The 20,079-nt window shown below is 40.7% G+C and overlaps 1 protein-coding gene across 1 annotated transcript in view; it reads right to left on the minus strand.

Moving 5' to 3' along the window:
- Positions 1-1,937: 1,937 nt before the first annotated feature.
- The window catches only part of LOC134566029 (uncharacterized), a 116,940-nt gene continuing 98,798 nt past the window's right edge, over positions 1,938-20,079 (minus strand). Inside the window, exons 8-9 of the mRNA XM_063425743.1 lie at positions 8,919-9,042; positions 1,938-2,863 (exon numbers count right to left, since the gene is read on the minus strand). Of these exons, the coding sequence (XP_063281813.1) occupies positions 1,938-2,863; positions 8,919-9,042 (1,050 nt within the window). The remainder of the gene's footprint in view (positions 2,864-8,918; positions 9,043-20,079) is intronic.

Below are 20,079 nucleotides of genomic sequence, written 5' to 3' on the forward strand. Positions count from 1 at the left end.
CAGGATGCCGGCTGAGGAGTGTGGGAGAGAGGAGAGGACCGGCGGAGCTCTATCCAGCAGCTCCGCCGGGTCCTCTCGCGGGATTCTGAGCATTTCCGTGGTTACCGCGGCAATGCTCAGATCTCGCGAGAATGAACTCTAGCCTACAGTTTAGAGTTCACTTTTACCACTGGAACACCAGGGATAAGGCAGCACGCCTGATATATATTAACCCTCAGTGAGTAAACAGACAAAGAAAATTAGAATGTGACGGCAGATAAAAACACCCTCACACACAGCACCCCTCTTACATACACACACACTGCGCCCCTCACACATACAATACGTCCAAATATATATATATATATATACACACACACACACTACAGCACTACACACATTACACTCCAGATACACGCTAGATCCCTTACCCTATATGCACTCTTAATCCTCTACACACACACACACACACACACGCACACAATTTCCTATACACACTCTGAGTCCTTTACACACTAGATCTCCTACACACACACACTGCACCACCTACACACACACTACATTCCTTGTTAGCAAACACATACAACATTCTCTAAACACACCCTCTCTACAACCCTTACACACACTACGTCACCTATACACACACTACAGCCCGTATGCACACACTCACTACATCCACTATAACACTATGCCCCCTATACACACACTCTCTACAGCCACTAGCCACACATATTACACCACAAACACAAATGAAATTGACCTATTTACATGATACCACACCACACTCTACACACACGCAATCCCACAAGCAGGCTCCAAACACATGCACCATACACTTTCCTGGCCCTTTTTGGCCTCTGGTATCCCACTTGTGGAGACACCAGAGACAATTTAAAAGCAAACACAGCGCAAGCATGTTATTAAATTTGCTTGCGCTGCGCAGAACAAATACAGGGCCTTTTTCTAATGCCAGAGCTCTTCAGCGGGGCTCTGCGCATTGAACCAACATGCTCACTTTGAGAGGGGGCGTGCTTGTCATTAGTGATGACAAAACACACCCTCCCTGGCCCCGCCCCCTTCTTAGGGGGCCACTCTTATTGAAAAATGCCTGTGCCTAATTTTTTTCCCAGTCCGGCCCTGTACCTTACCATCAAGACCTTCTGCAATATCACTAATAAAAATATTAAAGAGAATGGGTCTAAGCACAGATTTTTTTTTTTTTTTTTTTTTTGGAACAGCAAAAATCAATTGTGAGAAAGGCTGAATAGACTTGATGGACACATATTTATTTTCATCCTATGTAACTATGAGTGGAAGGTCTGCTAGAGAGGCAGAATGTGGTGTGTAAAGAACTGGGATGATGATGAAATTGAAAAGAAAAAAATAGAGGAGGACTAAAAAGAGAGGGAGGAAGTAGAAGAAGAGGAGACAGCAGAGTAAAAAGGTAGGGGACGTGGGTCTAAACACAGGTCGACTCGCATTAGTCTTTTTTCTGTGGCTCAAGGAAAGGGAATAACTTGTGACAATTGAGCCTATACACAATGGTGTTAATTTGGTTTAAACAGCTTATAATAGATAATAAAACAGAAAAATAATGGCAGATAAAGATATTTGTGATATATATACAGTTTATGCTACTAAGATAACTTTGTCAATGATAGAGGTGGAATCTACTTATGTAAGCTTGTTATGATTTGACAGGAATGCAACTGTTTAGTTATGAGTTCCAGGAGATCTACATAATATAACAAAGAATAGGAGGTCCCATTGTGTCATAACTAAACAGTTACTTAATTTCCAATCAATATGAAGCTTATATAATGAGATTCCAAGATATTATCAAATGTATCATCAAAGATTATACTGTGTATCTATAGTAAATTAGTATTTTAGCGCTTTGATTTTGATGTACCTTTATGTTTTAATGTATGGAAAACATAATGCATATGAAAAATATGTTAAAAGTCAGTGGATATTATTTTATTTCTACTCCCAATCAAATAGGATTTTGTATTCATTTCTGGTCTAAGTAAAATTAGATAGCATTTAGGAAAAAAAATACAGCCTAAAAGTCCAGCACTTGAGGTCAATAATGCAAAAATTTCTACAGCCACCATGTATTTCCCTTTGGTGCTCAGATAGCCTGGGATCATTGCAATCCAAACACTGCAGAATACCAGCATGCTGAAGGTGATGTACTTGGCTTCATTAAAAGTGTCCGGTAACGTCCTAGCTAAAAAAGCTATAACAAAACTAACAGCTGCCAGGAACCCCATATAACCCAGGACAGAGTAGAAGGCAATAACTGAACCTTCATTACACTGAACAATGATCTTTCCTGGATAAGAGTGTGTGTCCAGTTCCTTAAATGGGGAAGAATTTGCCAGCCATATTATATTAATAAAAATTTGAAAAGATGAGAAAATCAGGACTACAAAATTAGATATTTTCCTATTAACCCAATTTTTCCAGGTACTTCCAGGTTTAGTAGCTTTGAAGATGATGTAGATCATGACAGTCTTCCCCAAAACACAAGAGATCGCTGTTGAGAAAATGATAGCAAATGACGATTGACGCAGCATGCAAGTTATATCCACAGGACGACCGAGGAACAAAATCACACATGGGAAGCTCAGCATGATGGACACCAGGAGGGCAAAGCTGAGACTCTTGTTGTTGGCTTTGACAATTGCTGTGTCTCTGTATACAATAAAAATGACTAATATCATAATAGTTATAATGAAGAGTAAAACTGAGGTAAATATGAAAACAGAAGCAAGAACATCATCACTGTATGATAGAAATTCCTCCACTCTAGGAACACACGTATCCTTCTTGTTGTTTGGCCATTCGTTGTCTGCACATTTAATACAGTTCTCACTGTCTGGAAAACAGAACAATTTCCAAAGTTAAATGGGAATATAGCGTAAAACTTGTATTTTAAGTCTGTGTTGCAGTTATTAGTCTGATCATCATTAACTGCCAATGCTAATGTCTACCATAATTCATCCACCCATCCATCCAATCCATTTATCCAATCCTCCATCCTTCCATTTTTTTTTTTTTTTTTTTACACAGGCAAGCCAGATGTATGGCAGAGGCATGCAAATAGCCCTGCACTTCCAGAATGGGCTGATTTTTTTTTATTCGATTTCTTTTTATTGAAAAATAACATACACAAACGTTCGCAGCAAAATGACAAATAAGAAAGAGCTTACATTGCGCTTTGAAAAGGTCGATCACAAGATATACAGTAAAACATAATCAGACCAATTACATATAATCGGTATAGTTTTCCACACATAAATTAAAATTAAAAAGAGATGGGCATGTTAGTTAATTAAGACCAAGAAAAGGCAGACATTTTAAATAACAATTTTTGCAAAGTTTATATTAATGAGGATCCTATAGTAAAAGATATAATACCTGTCCAATAATACCTGTCCTCAATTTCCCAATGGAAAGGTATTATCGGGAAATGCCAACATAGAACTGTATGATTAGCATTATGAAAGATATATAGAATTTCTCACACACTCATGGATAGTGTCCACATACAGTGCTGTATAAATCTAAATTTGAAAAGTGATTGTGATAAAAAGTGAAATAACTTCCCTTAGCAATATAGGATATGCCCGAAGATTTCCTCCTATCTTCAATTCAACATGTGTATGGTATAGAGCTATTCCAAGCTAGGGAAATAAGAAATATATGGCATAGTGCAATACTGTATATACTATAATTGGATATATGGGCAAGTGACAAATGCTCACTCGCACTTTAAAATCCCAAGAAGTGCCTTCAGAAAAATACTTGGTGTGTCTTCTTTGCTTCAAATACTTGGTAAATGTGAATCTCACATAAAAAACAAAGTGCAAAAAAATAGATTGGATGACTGTATGAGTAAAGAGTAAAAAAAGCATTTATTACTTACATCATAGTAAATAAAAGCAGGTAAATCAGTCCAACGCGTTTCTTCCCTGTTAGGGACTTCCTCAGGGACAATCTTTAACAAAGATGATGAATTAAAATACATACAAACCTAGTTACAAACATCCCCTAATATATACCACCCCCAATCTGTCCCAATGATGGTTCAGCAGATGATTCCATTTCTCTTCAGCTGTTTTCAATTCAAATTTGAGTTACTTCCGGGTTTCGTGTGTCCTGTGCGGTCACGTGACGTGCGTGATGACGTCATGCGTTCCAGCTATGCGTTCCACCTTAGTTTCGGCTGTCACTCATAATGACAGGCTGAGATGTTGAAAAAAGTCCAAAAGAGACTGTTTCTGAATAGAAATACAAATGGGGGGAGTGTACAAAAGGGAATGGCAAAGAGGTTAAAGAGATATTGCTAATTTAAAGGGTTTTTTGAATAATCTTTATTTATAAAAGACAAAACAGGTTAAAGAGATATTACTGATTTAAAGATTTTTTGAATAAACTTTATTTATAAAAGACAAAACAAACACACCAGTAACCTGTGTTTCTTACATTGATATATTTATGTCAGTGTGCATGAATGCCTAACTCCATACTGCATAAGGCAGCATGCACACTGCATAATGTAATATGCACAAGCCAAGATATTCCAAATAATGCCATAAATGCATTAAAAAATAATTCTGCAAAAAATAAATATATATAAAAAATAGTAATAATAAAAGATGTGAAATAATAAAACATGGTAGTTTTTCTACATTCAACAGAAAATCTGTAATTTTAAAATTAAGGCATATCTAATGCCACTAGAAGACCAAGTATTTATAATTTTGAGAGGAAACGTTCCTCTATATTCGATGGTAGGAAAAAATAGAATAGATTCTTGGCTTTTTCAATACCAAAAAACATATAGAGGGATATATGACAATATACACCACCCATAGAGAGCAAAAGAAAAGAGAGCAGAGGAAAAAAGAATTACTCTAAGAAGCACCACAGATCTATATCTGCATTTAGTCCTCCTGTTTGAAGGGTTTTTTAATATATTGATCCAATACGTTTCTCGCTGTGCCAATCTTTTAATGAGATTGCCACCCCTCCAATGATTATTAATTGTTTCTAAACCTATATAGTGGAAATGTTTCCAACTAAAATTAGGACATGAGTTACAATGCATGGGAACTGAGTGTCAGCCAATCTATTTTTTTGCACTTTGTTTTTTATGTGAGATTCACATTTACCAAGTATTTGAAGCAAAGAAGACACACCAAGTATATTTTTCAAAGGCACTTCTTGGGATGTTAAAGTGTGAGTGAGCATTTGTCACTTGCCCATATATTCAATTATAGTATATACAGTATTGCACTATGCCATATATTTCTTATTTCTTTCTTATTTTCTACCATACACATTATTAGCATTATGGGCAACTTAAGCTTTTCATCTAATCAGTAAACTTTCCACTTAATAGAAGTAAAAGCTGCCCAGGGCTCCCGTACTCCCGCGATATGTCTCTTATCTCACATTTTGCTCAAGTATTGAGAACATATGATTGGGTGAATGCATATCAAACCAGTAACACACTATGTACAGAAAAGAAAAGAACCGCTAATCAAACAGTATAGTATAACATTTTAGCGTATGTTGTTATACACACTATTCCTAAGCATGAGGGTGACTATTATGTAGACGTGAGTAAACAAAAAAAAAATAAGGAGGAGAATGCAGATATCGTAGTCTAAACGGGTCTCCATCCCAACCATGCCCTGTGTTAGAGTTGTGAGTATCGAACAGGCTATTTTGACGTGTAGTGCACGTCCCCCTTGTATGTACCCTTCGCCCCCTTCCTCCCACTCCCATATAGGAGAGCCAAGATTGCCAAATCCTATCATACTGATATGGATAAGATACGGAAGTACTCAATTTTAGCTATTCATTCCCGTAGGCCTGGAGCCTTGGTCGCCTTCAACAGGCTTGCAATGACCGACTTAAAATACAGCAACGAGTTATTGAATTTAGTTAAGTATCTACTGTATCTGTAGGAGTAGTAGGTAGTGATGTCCCGAACAGTTCGCCGGTAACTGTTCGCTGGCGAACATAGCTTGTTCGTGGCGAACGCGGCGGGCGAACATATGCAATGTTTGGTCCGCCCCCTATTCGTCATGGAGGTAGAACGGTCTGGGAGGGAGGGTCTGCTGCTGATTGGCTGGAATGTGTCTGCCGACTGTGAGGTACAGGGTCAAAGTTTACTCAATGATGACTAATAGGGGGCGGACCGACCATCGCATATGTTCGCCCGCCGCGTTCGCCACGAACTAGCTATGTTCGCCAGCGAACAGTTCCCGGCGAACTGTTCGGGACATCACTAGTAGTAGGTTGTCCATTTCAAGGGATATGTTTGCACCTGTAACTTCCCGTATCGTGGCCACTACTGTTCCCCCCACACCTCCACCATATGTGGCACATGTCACCTGTCCCCCCTCCACATCTTCAGCAAACGGGATATGCAGTTGGGCAAAACTGGTTGATGTCCCGTGGTGTGATAGTGCTTTTAAATTCAGGAGAGAAACAAGACCAATATAGCATTTACTCACAACCTTACTATATGTAAGCAGTTTCAATATAAGATCTATGAAGGGTATAATAAACTCGTTTAACCCCTTAAGGACCAAACTTCTGGAATAAAAGGGAATCATGACATGTCACACACATCATGTGTCCTTAAGGGGTTAAATAGATAACACATGTCAATCATATTTGGCCATATTAGGCCAGCTTAGGTATTGTGATTACTGTCTTATGTGTAGGGTCTACACGCATTATGTAAACCTCATTCAGTCATGTTCAGTTTAAGCAAGTTTTATCTGATGTTAATAATACTGAGATATTCTACCATTGTTCTAGCATTTGCTTTGCTTTCATCCCTAATCTTCCATGCCTGTTGTGTATGCATAAGTATTTTTCATCTTCCTAAGCATTACACATGTAGTTTTTTTTTTTTTTTTAAATGTATATCTTATAGCTCCTGTCTCTTCCTATCGATTAAGTACAGCTGTCACGGCCGCTAACCTGTTCAGCCACTGTGGCATTCTAGAGGTCTCTGTTCCTGCTTAATTCTGTCTGCAACACCCTGTTTTATTTGGCTCCGTGGGTATGTATTATATTATGCTTTCTAAGTGTTTGCATACAAGTTCTATTCTGTTTCACCATTTCATAAACTAGATGATTATTAGTAAATCTATCAGGTTCTCTACCATCTCATCACCAACATGTCTTGGCTACATTCAACTTCTCCAACTTATTAGTAACTATATCAGGTTCTCTACCATCTCATCACCAACATGTCTTGGCTACATACAACTTCTCCAACTTATTAGTAACTATATCAGGTTCTCTACCATCTCATCACCAACATGTCTTGGCTACATACAACTTCTCCAACTTATTAGTAACTATATCAGGTTCTCTACCATCTCATCACCAACATGTCTTGGCTACATACAACTTCTCCAACTTATTAGTAACTATATCAGGTTCTCTACCATCTCATCACCAACATGTCTTGGCTACATACAACTTCTCCAACTTATTAGTAACTATATCAGGTTCTCTACCATCTCATCACCAACATGTCTTGGCTACATACAACTTTTCCAACTTATTAGTAACTATATCAGGTTCTCTACCATCTCATCACCAACATGTCTTGGCTACATACAACTTCTCCACCTTATTAGTAACTATATCAGGTTCTCTACCATCTCATCACCAACATGTCTTGGCTACATACAACATCTCCAACTTATTAGTAACTATATCAGGTTCTCTACCATCTCATCACCAACATGTCTTGGCTACATACAACTTCTCCAACTTATTAGTAACTATATCAGGTTCTCTACCATCTCATCACCAACATGTCTTGGCTACATACAACTTTTCCAACTTATTAGTAACTATATCAGGTTCTCTACCATCTCATCACCAACATGTCTTGGCTACATACAACTTCTCCAACTTATTAGTAACTATATCAGGTTCTCTACCATCTCATCACCAACATGTCTTGGCTACATACAACATCTCCAACTTATTAGTAACTCTATCAGGTTCTCTACCATCTCATCACCAACATGTCTTGGCTACATACAATTCTCTGATTCACATCCTACCTTCACCTGCATTAATCCCAACACAGCGGCACAACCATCCCGTAACTCAGGACACAAACTGGGACACCTTCTGGTATTATACGCAATTTCCTACTCATGGCCTTCACTCGGCCTTTACAATGTACGGTCATATGCCCCACAGTGGGCTACATGCTATGTCCTAATTTGAAACCTCATTTGGGCCTTACATCAGTCTTACAGGGGTTGCATAATACCCCATTATACTACATGTTATTGGCAACATATCTATCCTTAAGACCCTCATTTGGCCATTCTCATGGGGTAGTTGTAATCTCTCCATTATGTTCACTATCTTGACCTCACATTAAGCACTTTGGTTCACCTATATCTATTTAAACGAGTTTATTATACCCTTCATAGATCTTATATTGAAACTGCTTACATATAGTAAGGTTGTGAGTAAATGCCATATTGGTCTTGTTTCTCTCCTGAATTTAAAAGCACTATCTCAACAGGACAGAGTTGTCAGCAACTGGGCAGCCATAGCTGCCTAGCTGCTATTTTTTTTCAGGGTAGGAATGGGGATAAGGGGGGACCATAGACAAACTTCCTCTATTATTTTAGAACAGGGGATGGGGTATCAATTATTGAGCTGCTGCAGGTTACACAATGTTTATTTGATATGCGCTCACCCACATCATGTAAGGTGGGGCATAAGGGAGTTTTAAAACCTCTGTGTAATTATATGTGGATCACGCGGACCCAAAGGCTTTATTTACCTATTTTAACTTATGTGTATATCTGGCAAGCCATATATATCGTATATTGAGTATGACATGATACAACACAATCATTATACTATACCAGTTGTATTGGTTATTTCTCCAGCTGGACATAGGGCACAGTCATAACAACAAGCTTGAAATCCACTCCTCTGAACTTTCCTGTATCCTGGCAAACATATATCTGAGCACTGAGATCTTGGAACCTAAAACAAAACATAGGGTTTAAAAGACTAATTTAACATGTAAAGAAATAAAGTCTAAGAGGATAGCACCTGGAAATGAGGGCAATTTTCTAAACCAGGGCTTTCCAAAGTGTGATTTTAGATGGGTTGTGCTGACTCACGCATCTGTGGCCACCGAGGACTCGGGAGACCGTCAGGCCCTCGGTCCATGACCGAGGGCCCGACACCAAGAGGGGTCCCAGTGACTTGCAAGGAGTGCCACTGGGTGCGGGGCCCCTCTGTGACAGGGAGAATGCCCTGCGCCCCTCCAGGCTGCAGCTACGCCTCCGCTGGGGGCAGTGCTGCAGACCACACATTAACTGTCAGCGAGCTCGGCCAATCACAGAGTGTTACCACGGGTTACCACATCAATGCTCTGAGACTTCACAAGCCAGAGCTCGAGTGATAATGTCTGCATGGTCTACAGCCAGCGGAGGTGGAGCTGCAGACAAAACAGCAAGAGCCACCTGACTAAGAGGGAGGAGGGAAGGAGAGTATTTTAATGGATATCCACCTCACCTCCCTCCCACACTGTCACCCTGACTCTTCCCTCCCACTGTCACTCTGACCTGCCTCCTACACTGACACCCTGACCCTTCCCTTCCACTGTCACTCTCACCTCTCTCCCACACAGTCACCCTGACCCTCTCCCTTTGTCACCCTCACCCCCCCCACTGTCACCATCTTCTCCCCCCACACTGTCACCTCCTTCCTCCACTATCACCCTCTCTTTCCCACCACACTGTCACCTTCCCTCACACTGTCACTCTCACATTCCCCACACTGTTACTCTCACTTACCTCACACACATATGGTGACTCTCAGCTCCTGTCTCTGTGTGTTCTTTTGTGTTTCTGTGTATTTGTGTGTCTGTGTGTGTGTTGTGTCAGTGTGTGTATTGCTGTTTCAGTCTGTGTATTTGTGTGTCTGTATATTTGCATGAGTGTGTGTGTGTGTGGGTGTGTGTGTGGAAGTGTATAAACTACACACAAATGCATACCTGCATTCAAACATGTACATTCAGGGCAAATACCTCTGAATTAAAACACAAACACTACACACAAGTACACCACTACATTCCAATGGCAACAGTACATACAAATACACCCATACATCAATGCATATACTTCATAAAAAACATGCTTACATTCGAATGCTCAAACACTGCTCACAAATACAACCCTGCAACGGTGAGAAAATGGTAGATCCTCAGCTGGCATAGCATTGTTGGAGTTCTCCAACAGATGGGGATCTACCACTGGGATACTCAACGAGAGGTGCCTGGATGAAAGAGAGGGACACAGTGCTTCTGGTTCTGCCTCAGTCTGTGGGTAACTAGTTGTATGCCTCTAAAACTGATTTCCATAATATTCCACGTTTCTGCCACGTTTCTGCCACTAAAACTGCCATGATATATCAAAACAATGCCTCTAAATCTGCCATGATATGCCAGGTTTATGCATCTAAAACTGGTTGCTATTATTTGGAAAGTGTATGCATGGTGATTGCCATGGTGTGACAATTATATCAATCGAAAGCAGATTGCCATGATGTGATAATTTTATGCATCTAAAGCTGATTGCCATGATGTGCCAATGGTATGCTTTTAAAACTGATTGCCATGATGTGCCAATTGTATGCCTCTAAAACGGATTGCCATGGTGTACCAATTTTATGCCTCTTAAGCTAATTGCCATGATGTGCCAATTGTATGCCTCCAAAGCTGATTGCCATGATGTGCCAATTTTATGCATCTATAAATGATTGCCATGATGTGCCAATGGTATGCCTCTAAAACTGATTGCCATGATGTGCCTAGTTTGTGCTTCTAGAGCTGATTGCCACAGTGTGCCGATTGTATGCCTCTAATGCTAATTGTCATGGTGTGCCAATTGTATGCATCTACAGCTGATTGCAATGATGTGCCTAGTTTATGCTTCTAAAGCAGATTACCATGGTGTGCTAATTGTATGCTTCTAAAGCTGATTTCCATTATGTGCCAATTTTATGCCTCTAAAGCTGCAATGATATGCCAATTTTATGAATCTAAAGCTGATTGCCATGGTGTGCCAATTTTATGCATCTAAAGCGGATTGCCATGGCGTGTCAATTTTATGCATCTAAAGCTGCCATGATATGGCAATTTAATGCATCTAAAAATGATTGCCATGGTGTGCCAATGTTATGACTCTAAAGCTGATTGTCATGGTGTGTGAAATTGAATGCCTCTGAAACTGGTTGCCATTATGTTGCAATTTTATGCATCTAAAACTGATTGCCATGGTGCGCTAATTATCTGCCTCTAAAGCTGCCAGGATGTGCCAAGTTTATTCATTTTTAAAATATGCATTAAAAGCAAGTGGGTCTCGAAAGATTACTGGTTTCAAAAGTGGGTCTAGGCCCATAAAAGTTTGGGAAGCCCTGGTGTAGACAATATTACAAGTTTAGTAGCAAATAATGTTGCAAAGTACAGCCTGGCATTATTGCCAAATGTACAATGCAAAGATAGTAATAATCTAAAGAACCATCAGGCCTGAAAAATATATATATGGTGCTATGTATGGAAGTGTCTCAACAGTGATTAACCCCTTAAGGACACATGACGTGTGTGACATGTCAAGATTCCCTTTTATTCCAGAAGTTTGGTCCTTAAGGGGTTAAAAAGAGTAACTAAAATATAAATAGGTAAATACATCCATGCTTTGTAGAAGGTAAAGTGATATTCAGAGAAAACTGAACCAAACACTGATTACTCAGTAGCCACTGACCGATATTTAAAAGAAGTATGATAGTTACTAGAAAATTAGATGCCAAATTACCAGAGTATTGCAGTATGCAATGATACCTTTTTTATTGGACTAATATAATATTTCAAAGACAAGCTTTTGAGAGATTTCCTCTCTTCCACAAGTCTGAAGCAATACTGGTCAATCTGATAGAGTTTAACACTTAAAACAACTGATGTTAGAGAAGGTAGTCCTATAATCTTAATTTTATTAATGACAGGAGGCAAGTATTTGCTTAAGTCTCTCTTTACTAGAACTCCACAGAAGCACAGAAAAACAACAAATGAGAAAAAAGTTAGGTACTATAAAACTCCCCTTCCCATGCATCATTTCCTCTTTCAAGCTGCGACAAGACAGAACAAAATATAGAAAACATAATGGGGAAGAAACGAAGTCCTAGATATAATGAAAATGACAATGTCCACCATCCGAGAAGAGCTGTCGAACCAGATGGTGTTGATGGACTGTAAACTGAAACAAAAGAAAACATAGTTGAACAGGTTGGTTAGCCAATGAAATGTACCGTATTTTTAGCTCTATAAGACGCACTTTTTTTCCCCTCAAAAGTGAAAGGAAATGTCTGTGCGTCTTATGAAGCGAATATGAAGCTTTACTTACCTGTCTTGCAGCGTTGGCCGGCAGCACAGGGCGCACCGCGGTAGTGGAACTTGAATTTCATGTTCCGGTTTCCGGCGGGACTGAAAGGAAGTGTGCACAAGCTGAGTGCGCACTTCCTTTCAGTCCCGCCTGAAACCGGAACATGAAATTCAAGTTCCACTACCGCGGTGCGCCCTGTGCTGCCGGCCAATGCTACAAGACAGGTAAATAATTATGGGACAAGGGGAGGGGGACAGTATGGGAGAGAAGAATATGGGGAGGGGGATGAAGTCTATGGGGAGGGGGGGATGAAGCCTATGGGGAGCGGGGGGATGAAGCCTATGGGGAGGGGGGATGAAGTCTATGGGGAGGGGGGGAGATGAAGTCTATGGGGAGTGGGGGAGATAAAGTCTATGGGGAGGGTGGAGATGAAGTCTATGGGGAGGGGGGGAGATGAAGTCTATGGGGAGGGGGGAGATGAAGTCTATGGGGAGGGGGGAGATGAAGTCTATGGGAAGGGGGGGAGATGAAGTCTATGGGGAGGGGGGAGATGAAGTCTATGGGAAGGGGGGGAGATGAAGTCTATGGGAAGGGGGGAGATGAAGTCCATGGGGAGGGGGTGGATGAAGTCTATGGGGAGGGGGTGGATGAAGTCTATGGGGAGGGGGGGATGAAGTCTATGGGGAGGGGGTGGATGAAGTCTATGGGGAGGGGGTGGATGAAGTCTATGGGGAGGGGGTGGATGAAGTCTATGGGGAGGGGGTGGATAAAGTCTATGGGGAGGGGGTGGGTGAAGACTATGGGGAGGGGATGAGTGAAGACTATGGGAGAGAGGAGAAGACTATGGGAGGGGGGGACACTATGGGACAGGGGAGAAAAAAAATATTCTGTACAAACTGTCCCATAGTAAGAAACACTATGGGACAGTTTGTTCAGAATATTTTTTTTCTGGGTTTCTTCCTCTAAAAACTAGGTGCGTCTTATGGTGAGGTGCGTCTTATGGAGCGAAAAATACGGTACTTTGAACAAGCAAGTAGGTACCCAAGCAAAAACCAAAATTTTTACCGTAACCTACATAGATCCCAACCCTACTTATGAAAAACAGACATAAGAACAAGTGACAGGTAGCAGAGACAGCAAGCAGAGTTGCATACATACCTGAAGGACTCAAACTATAAAATTAAACAAGGGAGGGATAAGAATAGGCGGGAAATATTCACCTCTTGTCATTATTAAAATTAAGATTATAGTTACACTAAAGCTAGCATAATCTACAATTTTATAACATGACAGGAGACTTTGTATTTGCTGTTTTAACGCTCAGCCAACAAATTCAACACTGTTTGTTTCACTGGTACCTATTCCGTGAGATATAAGAGCAATCCAAATGGATCCTCCAACTGCGAGAAGTGATAGACGGATCGATGAAGATGCCAGCTGACGAAGCATCCCAAATATGGAAAAAACACCATCCTCTGATAGATCCATTGTACGTGGGGTTGTGGTGGAACAGTGATTAACTATTCTGGGGAATGTGAATCCCGGAAATATTCAAACGGATGAGAACATAAACCGGGGTTGAGATTTCCATCCAGATATATATCGTCTAAGGGTGATAACAAAGAAGAGTCCTCACGTGCTTTAGTGAGAGAGTGAATTAATCCGATTACCCGTTTGTACGATCCTGTTCCATGCCCGACCTGTCAAACTCATGTAGGGGTTCCTGGTCCACACGCCACCTACAAGATCGGGTATAATATACCCCTAGTGGTAGCACAGTTATTGATATTGGTAGCACAGTTGTTAGATCTAATCGAATGCAGGAGGGGCGATCCTCTAAGCAGTCATCATTGTCCTGTACAGGTACAAACCTGTGTGATGACTAAATAGATGGCACCATAGTGCCTTGAGTGTATGTGAGAGCCGCACTTTGTAATAATGTGATCGAACTCCGTGTCAGCGCCTGGCTGACAGCATGAGCGTGCCGCACCCGTTAATAAACAAACCTTAGAGTTTACATCCGTATCCGGTTCCCTTTATGAGAATGTGTCACTCAAAACATGTCCTCTGTATCCAGCTTGGAATCGGGCTGAGGTAGAAGGAGGGTCGCGCCCTCTAATGATGAATCAGGGGAACTTTCGGAAACAATGATGGAAACTACCCACGGACCGCCCATATCTAGTGCGCACACGCAGGATCCAGGATGACCAAGAAACAACAAATAATGTAGATATTACATAATAATAATAATAATAATACGAACCTCGGAGAAGGTGAATAACCGATCGGAAGAAGCAAGACCAGGAAACCCAACTGAGAGGGTAAGGAGTTAAACATGATGTAGAACTAACTACCAATACCCAAGGTGGATACCTGGAAGGCAGCTAAATGGTTAGTTGTTGAAGGCATGGAACCGTGTTCCCCTGTCTGCGTCCGAGCACTGGTCCCTGCTTGTGCGAAATTCTCTTTGGAGATGTGTCACCACTGGTTGGTGTAAACCGTGATTGCGTGCCCGGGAATCTTCATAAAGGTTTTGCCCCTCAGGGCATAAGGTGTAGGGCCTTCACCTTTCCAAAAGGGGGTTCGGGTCCAGATAGAACCGGCCAACGATGGGCACAGGTAGAGCAGGCCATTCAATGGGCACAGACATAGCAGGGCATTATATGGGGCACAGACATAGCAGGCCAATCAATGGGCACAGACATTGCAGGCCAATCAATGGGGCACAAAAATAGCAGGCCAATCAATAGGGCACAGACATGACAGACCAATCAATGGGGAGCAGACGTAGCAGGCCCATCCTGGGTTGTGTATTAAATGAGTAATTGAGACCCTAAGTTTGGGAAGAGTCCCCTAAATATCTGTAGGTCCTCAGGGTCTCCTATGACATAGGACCCCTAGACACCAACCCTTTCAGACAGTGTAATACTGTGTGAATAATCTGAACCGGGACTGGCAGTCCCTAAATGCCCAGCAGGCAAAATAGTGGTATTCCAGATATATTGGGTATAAGCTGAAGTTGTTCCAGTGATTATAGTGTCCATAAAAGCAAGATATACTGAGCGATACCTTCGTTAAATCACCTACAGATCCGTGTGAGATTTCTTATCTATATATAATAGATCATCATCGTCATACCACCTGAAGGGTATTGTACCTATGGTCTCTTTCAGGAGTAGGGTTAAACCATAGTCAACTCAATGAATCTTGCCATAGAAGCTGATAAAATTTAATAGTATCAGCATAGACTGGTCTCCCATACCAGTTGGAGCCAGAGTTAGGTCTGTTTAGCTTTTAATACATGCCATGGACAGCGACTTATACCAGAGTAGTCTCATCTGAGACCCCATAGCTAGACCAGAATGTATATACTGTAAAGCACATCAATCTTAGAGCTAACTAGCAAATTAGCTCTGTATACACCCTGTACAGAGCCTGCATAACCAAGTATCATATATACATGTAACTCACAGTGCTCTGAGATGTATACTGACATTTAAAAATTCTCAGTAAACTGTGGTATAAACTGCCAAAAACACATCAAGCTGTGATATATACACTGTATTGAAACTCAGCAATCTGTGATCTAAACTGTGATATATTCCTAGACATAGAGAAAACAGTGATCAGATGAATTGTATAAGTTCATATTTATAGAGAATACAGTGATTTGCTGAAATATAATTTCATAGACATAGAGAATACAGTGATTTGATGAACTGTATAAGTTCATGGACATAGAGAATACAGTGATTTGATATACGGCATGTTAGATGTTAGACTATGGAAGACATGTCGAAATCAGCCGGTGAATCCTAGCAGGGCAACAATAGGAACTCCTGTTTAAGAACTAATAACTCTAAGGTGTTTAAAGTAACTGCAGGAAGTGGAACCTGATGGACCCAGGTAGGAAGTCAAACCATTCAAGGTTGGCTGGATTGTTCCTTTAATAGTATTAAAGATTGGAATATAGAAACATATAAACATATAAACATAGAATGTGACGGCAGATAAGAACCATTCGGCCCATCTAGTCTGCCCAATTTGTTAAATACTTTCATTGGTCCCTGGCTTTATCTTATAGTTAGGATAGCCTTATGCACATCCCATGCATGCTTAAACTCCTTTACTGTGTTAACCTCTACCACTTCAGTCGGAAGGCTATTCCATGCATCCACTACCCTCTCAGTAAAGTAATACTTCCTGATATTATTTTTAAACCTTTGCCCCCTCTAATTTAAGACCATGTCCTCTTGTTTCGGTAGTTTTTTTTCTTTTAACTATAGTCTCATCCTTTACTGTGTTGATTCCCTTTATGTATTTAAATGTTTCTGTCATATCCCCCCTATCTCGTCTTTCCTCCAAGCTATACATGTTAAAAACCTTTAACCTTTCCTGGCAAGTTTTATCCTGCAATCCATGAATCACTTTAGTAGCCCTTCTCTGAACTCTCTCTAAAGTATCAATATCCTTCTGAAGCTCCAGTACTGCGTACAATACTCCAATTGAGGTCTCACCAGTCTTTCAGTTTTTTTACGTCCAAGATGCATTATCTTGCACTTATCCTCATTGAATGTCAGTTGCCACAACTCTGACCATTTTTCTAGTTTACCTAAATCATTTACCATTTGGCTTATCCCTCCTGGAACATCAATCCTGTTACATATCTTAGTATCATCAGCAAAAAGACATACCTTACCATCAAGACCTTCTGCAATATCAATAATAAAAATATTAAAGAGAATGGGTCCAAGTACAGATCCCTGAGGTACCCCACTGGTGACAAGTGAATATACTCCATTGACTACAACCCTCTGTTGCCTGTCACTCAGCCATTGCCTTACCCATTCAACAATATTGTAATCCATACTTAAAGATTGCAGTTTATTGATAAGCCTTCTATGTGCAACAGTGTCAAATGCCTTACTGAAATCTAGGTAAGCAATGCGTACTGCACCACCCTGATCTATTATTTTAGTTACTCAATCAAAAAAATAAGATTAGTTTGGCATGATCTCCCATGTGTTTATTTTATTTTTTTTTTGCAAGGGAGAATATTAATAATGCAATATAATTTAAGATTTTTACGCAAAATTCCAGGTAAAAATGTTCCAATCTCCTTCCTAAATGCTACATTCCATGACAAATATTTTCTTGTGTGTGTGTGTGTGTGTGTGTAAGGGATGTATTGTGTGTTTCTGTGTGTAAGGGATGCAGTGTGTGTGTGAGGGAGGCATTGTTTGTTTCTGTGTATATGTGCAAGGGATGCATTGTCTTTGTGTGTAATTAATGCATTGTGTGTTTCTCTGTGTGTAAGGGAAGCATGGTGTGTTTTTTTTTATTTATTTATTTAATTTTTATTGGAAATTTGCAAGTGTACAACATACTTATTTTTTTTGTTTTTTGTTTCAACTACGAGTTACATAAAGCAACGGATTACATTGAACATTGATTATATTGAACAACCATTGTCACAGTTATGTAGTTATTCCAACAGTTAATTAAGGTTGTGGTCATTGGTCTTGCTGTGTGTTTCAAATATGGGGCTGTCACCCCCGTTTAATTCCATTTAATTAACCAAAACCAATTGTCAATTATAGAGTGCATATCACTGTATTGGTGTGCATGGGGGGAGGGTTGGGCCAGTGTTCTACAGGGTCGTGCTATCTATGATGAGTGATTCTTGAGGTGATTCTTGAGGATTCTTGAGGTTGTCAAGTGTCAGTATATACTTGGTATTGTTCTGTCATGGAATAGCATGTTTCTTCTAGACCACGTATCATTTCTACTCTTTGAATCCATTCGCGGATAGAGGGCGGATTTGGTTGATTCCATAGTGTGGGGATGAGGTGGTTTGCAGCAGATATTAAGTGCATTAGCAGGGCTGTCTTCCGTTTTGGTATTGTTTGGGGCGGTATAAGGAACAAGAGAGTTTCTGGTGTAAATGGGATGTGTGTGTTTAATACTGTTTGTATTAGACCCTGTATGCGTTTCCAGTAATTATTGATGACCTTGCATGTCCACCAGATGTGTGTGGTGTTTCCATCGGGAGCATTGCACCTCCAACAGAGGTTGTTGAGTGCAGGGAAGAGTGATTTTAGTTTTGATGGTGTATAGTGCCACCTCGCTATCCTCTTGTAGTTTCCCTCTTGGGTTAATGTGTTTCGGGAAGTTCTGTGTATTTGTTTGAATATGAGGCGCCAAGTGTCTGGAGCTATACTAGTATTAAGTTCTTTCTCTCATGTTGTGGTGAAGGCAGGTGGGTGGTGAGGTTGTGTTTGTGCTACTATTTTGTACATCACTGAGATTAATTTTTTCTTTAGTAAGTGTTCCTTGCATTGTTGTTCAAATCGTGTGTTAGCTCGGTATGGTTTATGCACTAAAGGTCCTGTGCGGATGAAATGGGTGAGTTGTCTATATTGGAATAATTGCATCGCATTTTGTTTGTCCGTGAGGTCTCACATTGGTTTTATCTGGTCTCCTGTGTCACCCATGAGGTCTCCTAATTTCAGGTAGTCTGTATGGGGGTAGTGTTTGAACGTCTGCCGTCTTCCCCTGGTTGGAACAGTGGATTGTGCGTAATAGGGTACAGCGGGGAGGTGCGTTCTTATTCTGGCCCACATGCAGAGTGTTGGGGTGATTGTAGGATGGGGGTTATGACATAGGAGTGCTTGTCCCGATTTATGCCAGGGTATCGTAAAAATGGGCACTCGAAAGAATGAGTTTTCTATCGTCACCCATTGTGTGGATGAATGTGGGAGAGTCCAATCGTAAATTCTGGTCAGGAGGACTGCTTGGTGGTAGTGTTCTATGTCTGGTAGACCCAGGCTTCCCTCTTCCTTGGGTCTTGTAAGTAGTGAGTATGCTAATCGCGGATTTTTATTTGACCATATGTACGTTGTGAGTGTTTTTCGGACTAGTGTGAACCACGTCTTGGGCAGTGTAATTGGTAGAACTTGTAGTAAGTATAATATTCTGGGCAGGATGTTAATTTTTAAGATGTTTAGTCTACAAAACCATCCGAATTGTGGCTTGTTCTCGGTATTGAGGTCTGCGGCTATGTCTTTCATTAGATTAGTAAACAATTGCTCTCAAATAGATGGGATGTGTTTTGGTAAGGTATATTCCTAGGTATTTTATGCTGTGTGTGGCCCAAACAAATTGGTGTTCTTTTTGGATATTAGTTTTTTCTTGGCGGCTGATATGCAATGACAAAATCTCACATTTACTGAGATTCGCCTTGAAGTTGGAGATGGAACTGTAGATGGTAATCTCAGCCATCAAAGGAGGTATAGATGATGTGAGGTCAGAGATTGTAAAAAGCATTTCATCTGCAAACGCTGCTATCTTGTGTTCTCCTGAGCCAGCTATAATTCCTTTGATGTGTGCATTGTCCCTGATACCCTGAATGAAGGGCTCGAGCACCAGGACAAACAGGAGGGGGAATAAGGGGCAACCCTGTCTGGTGCCATTTGTGATTTTTACAGGCTCGGACAGTTGTCCGTTGATGCGAATGCTCGCTGTGGGATTTGAGTAAAGTGCATCAAACCATTTTCGCCAATGTGGACCGAAGCCCATATATTGCAGGGTATGTGAGATCAGGGACCAGTCAACCCTATTAAACGCCTTTTCGGCA

The sequence above is a fragment of the Pelobates fuscus genome, chromosome 6, assembly GCF_036172605.1.
Source record: "Pelobates fuscus isolate aPelFus1 chromosome 6, aPelFus1.pri, whole genome shotgun sequence".
Lineage (NCBI taxonomy): Eukaryota > Metazoa > Chordata > Amphibia > Anura > Pelobatidae > Pelobates > Pelobates fuscus.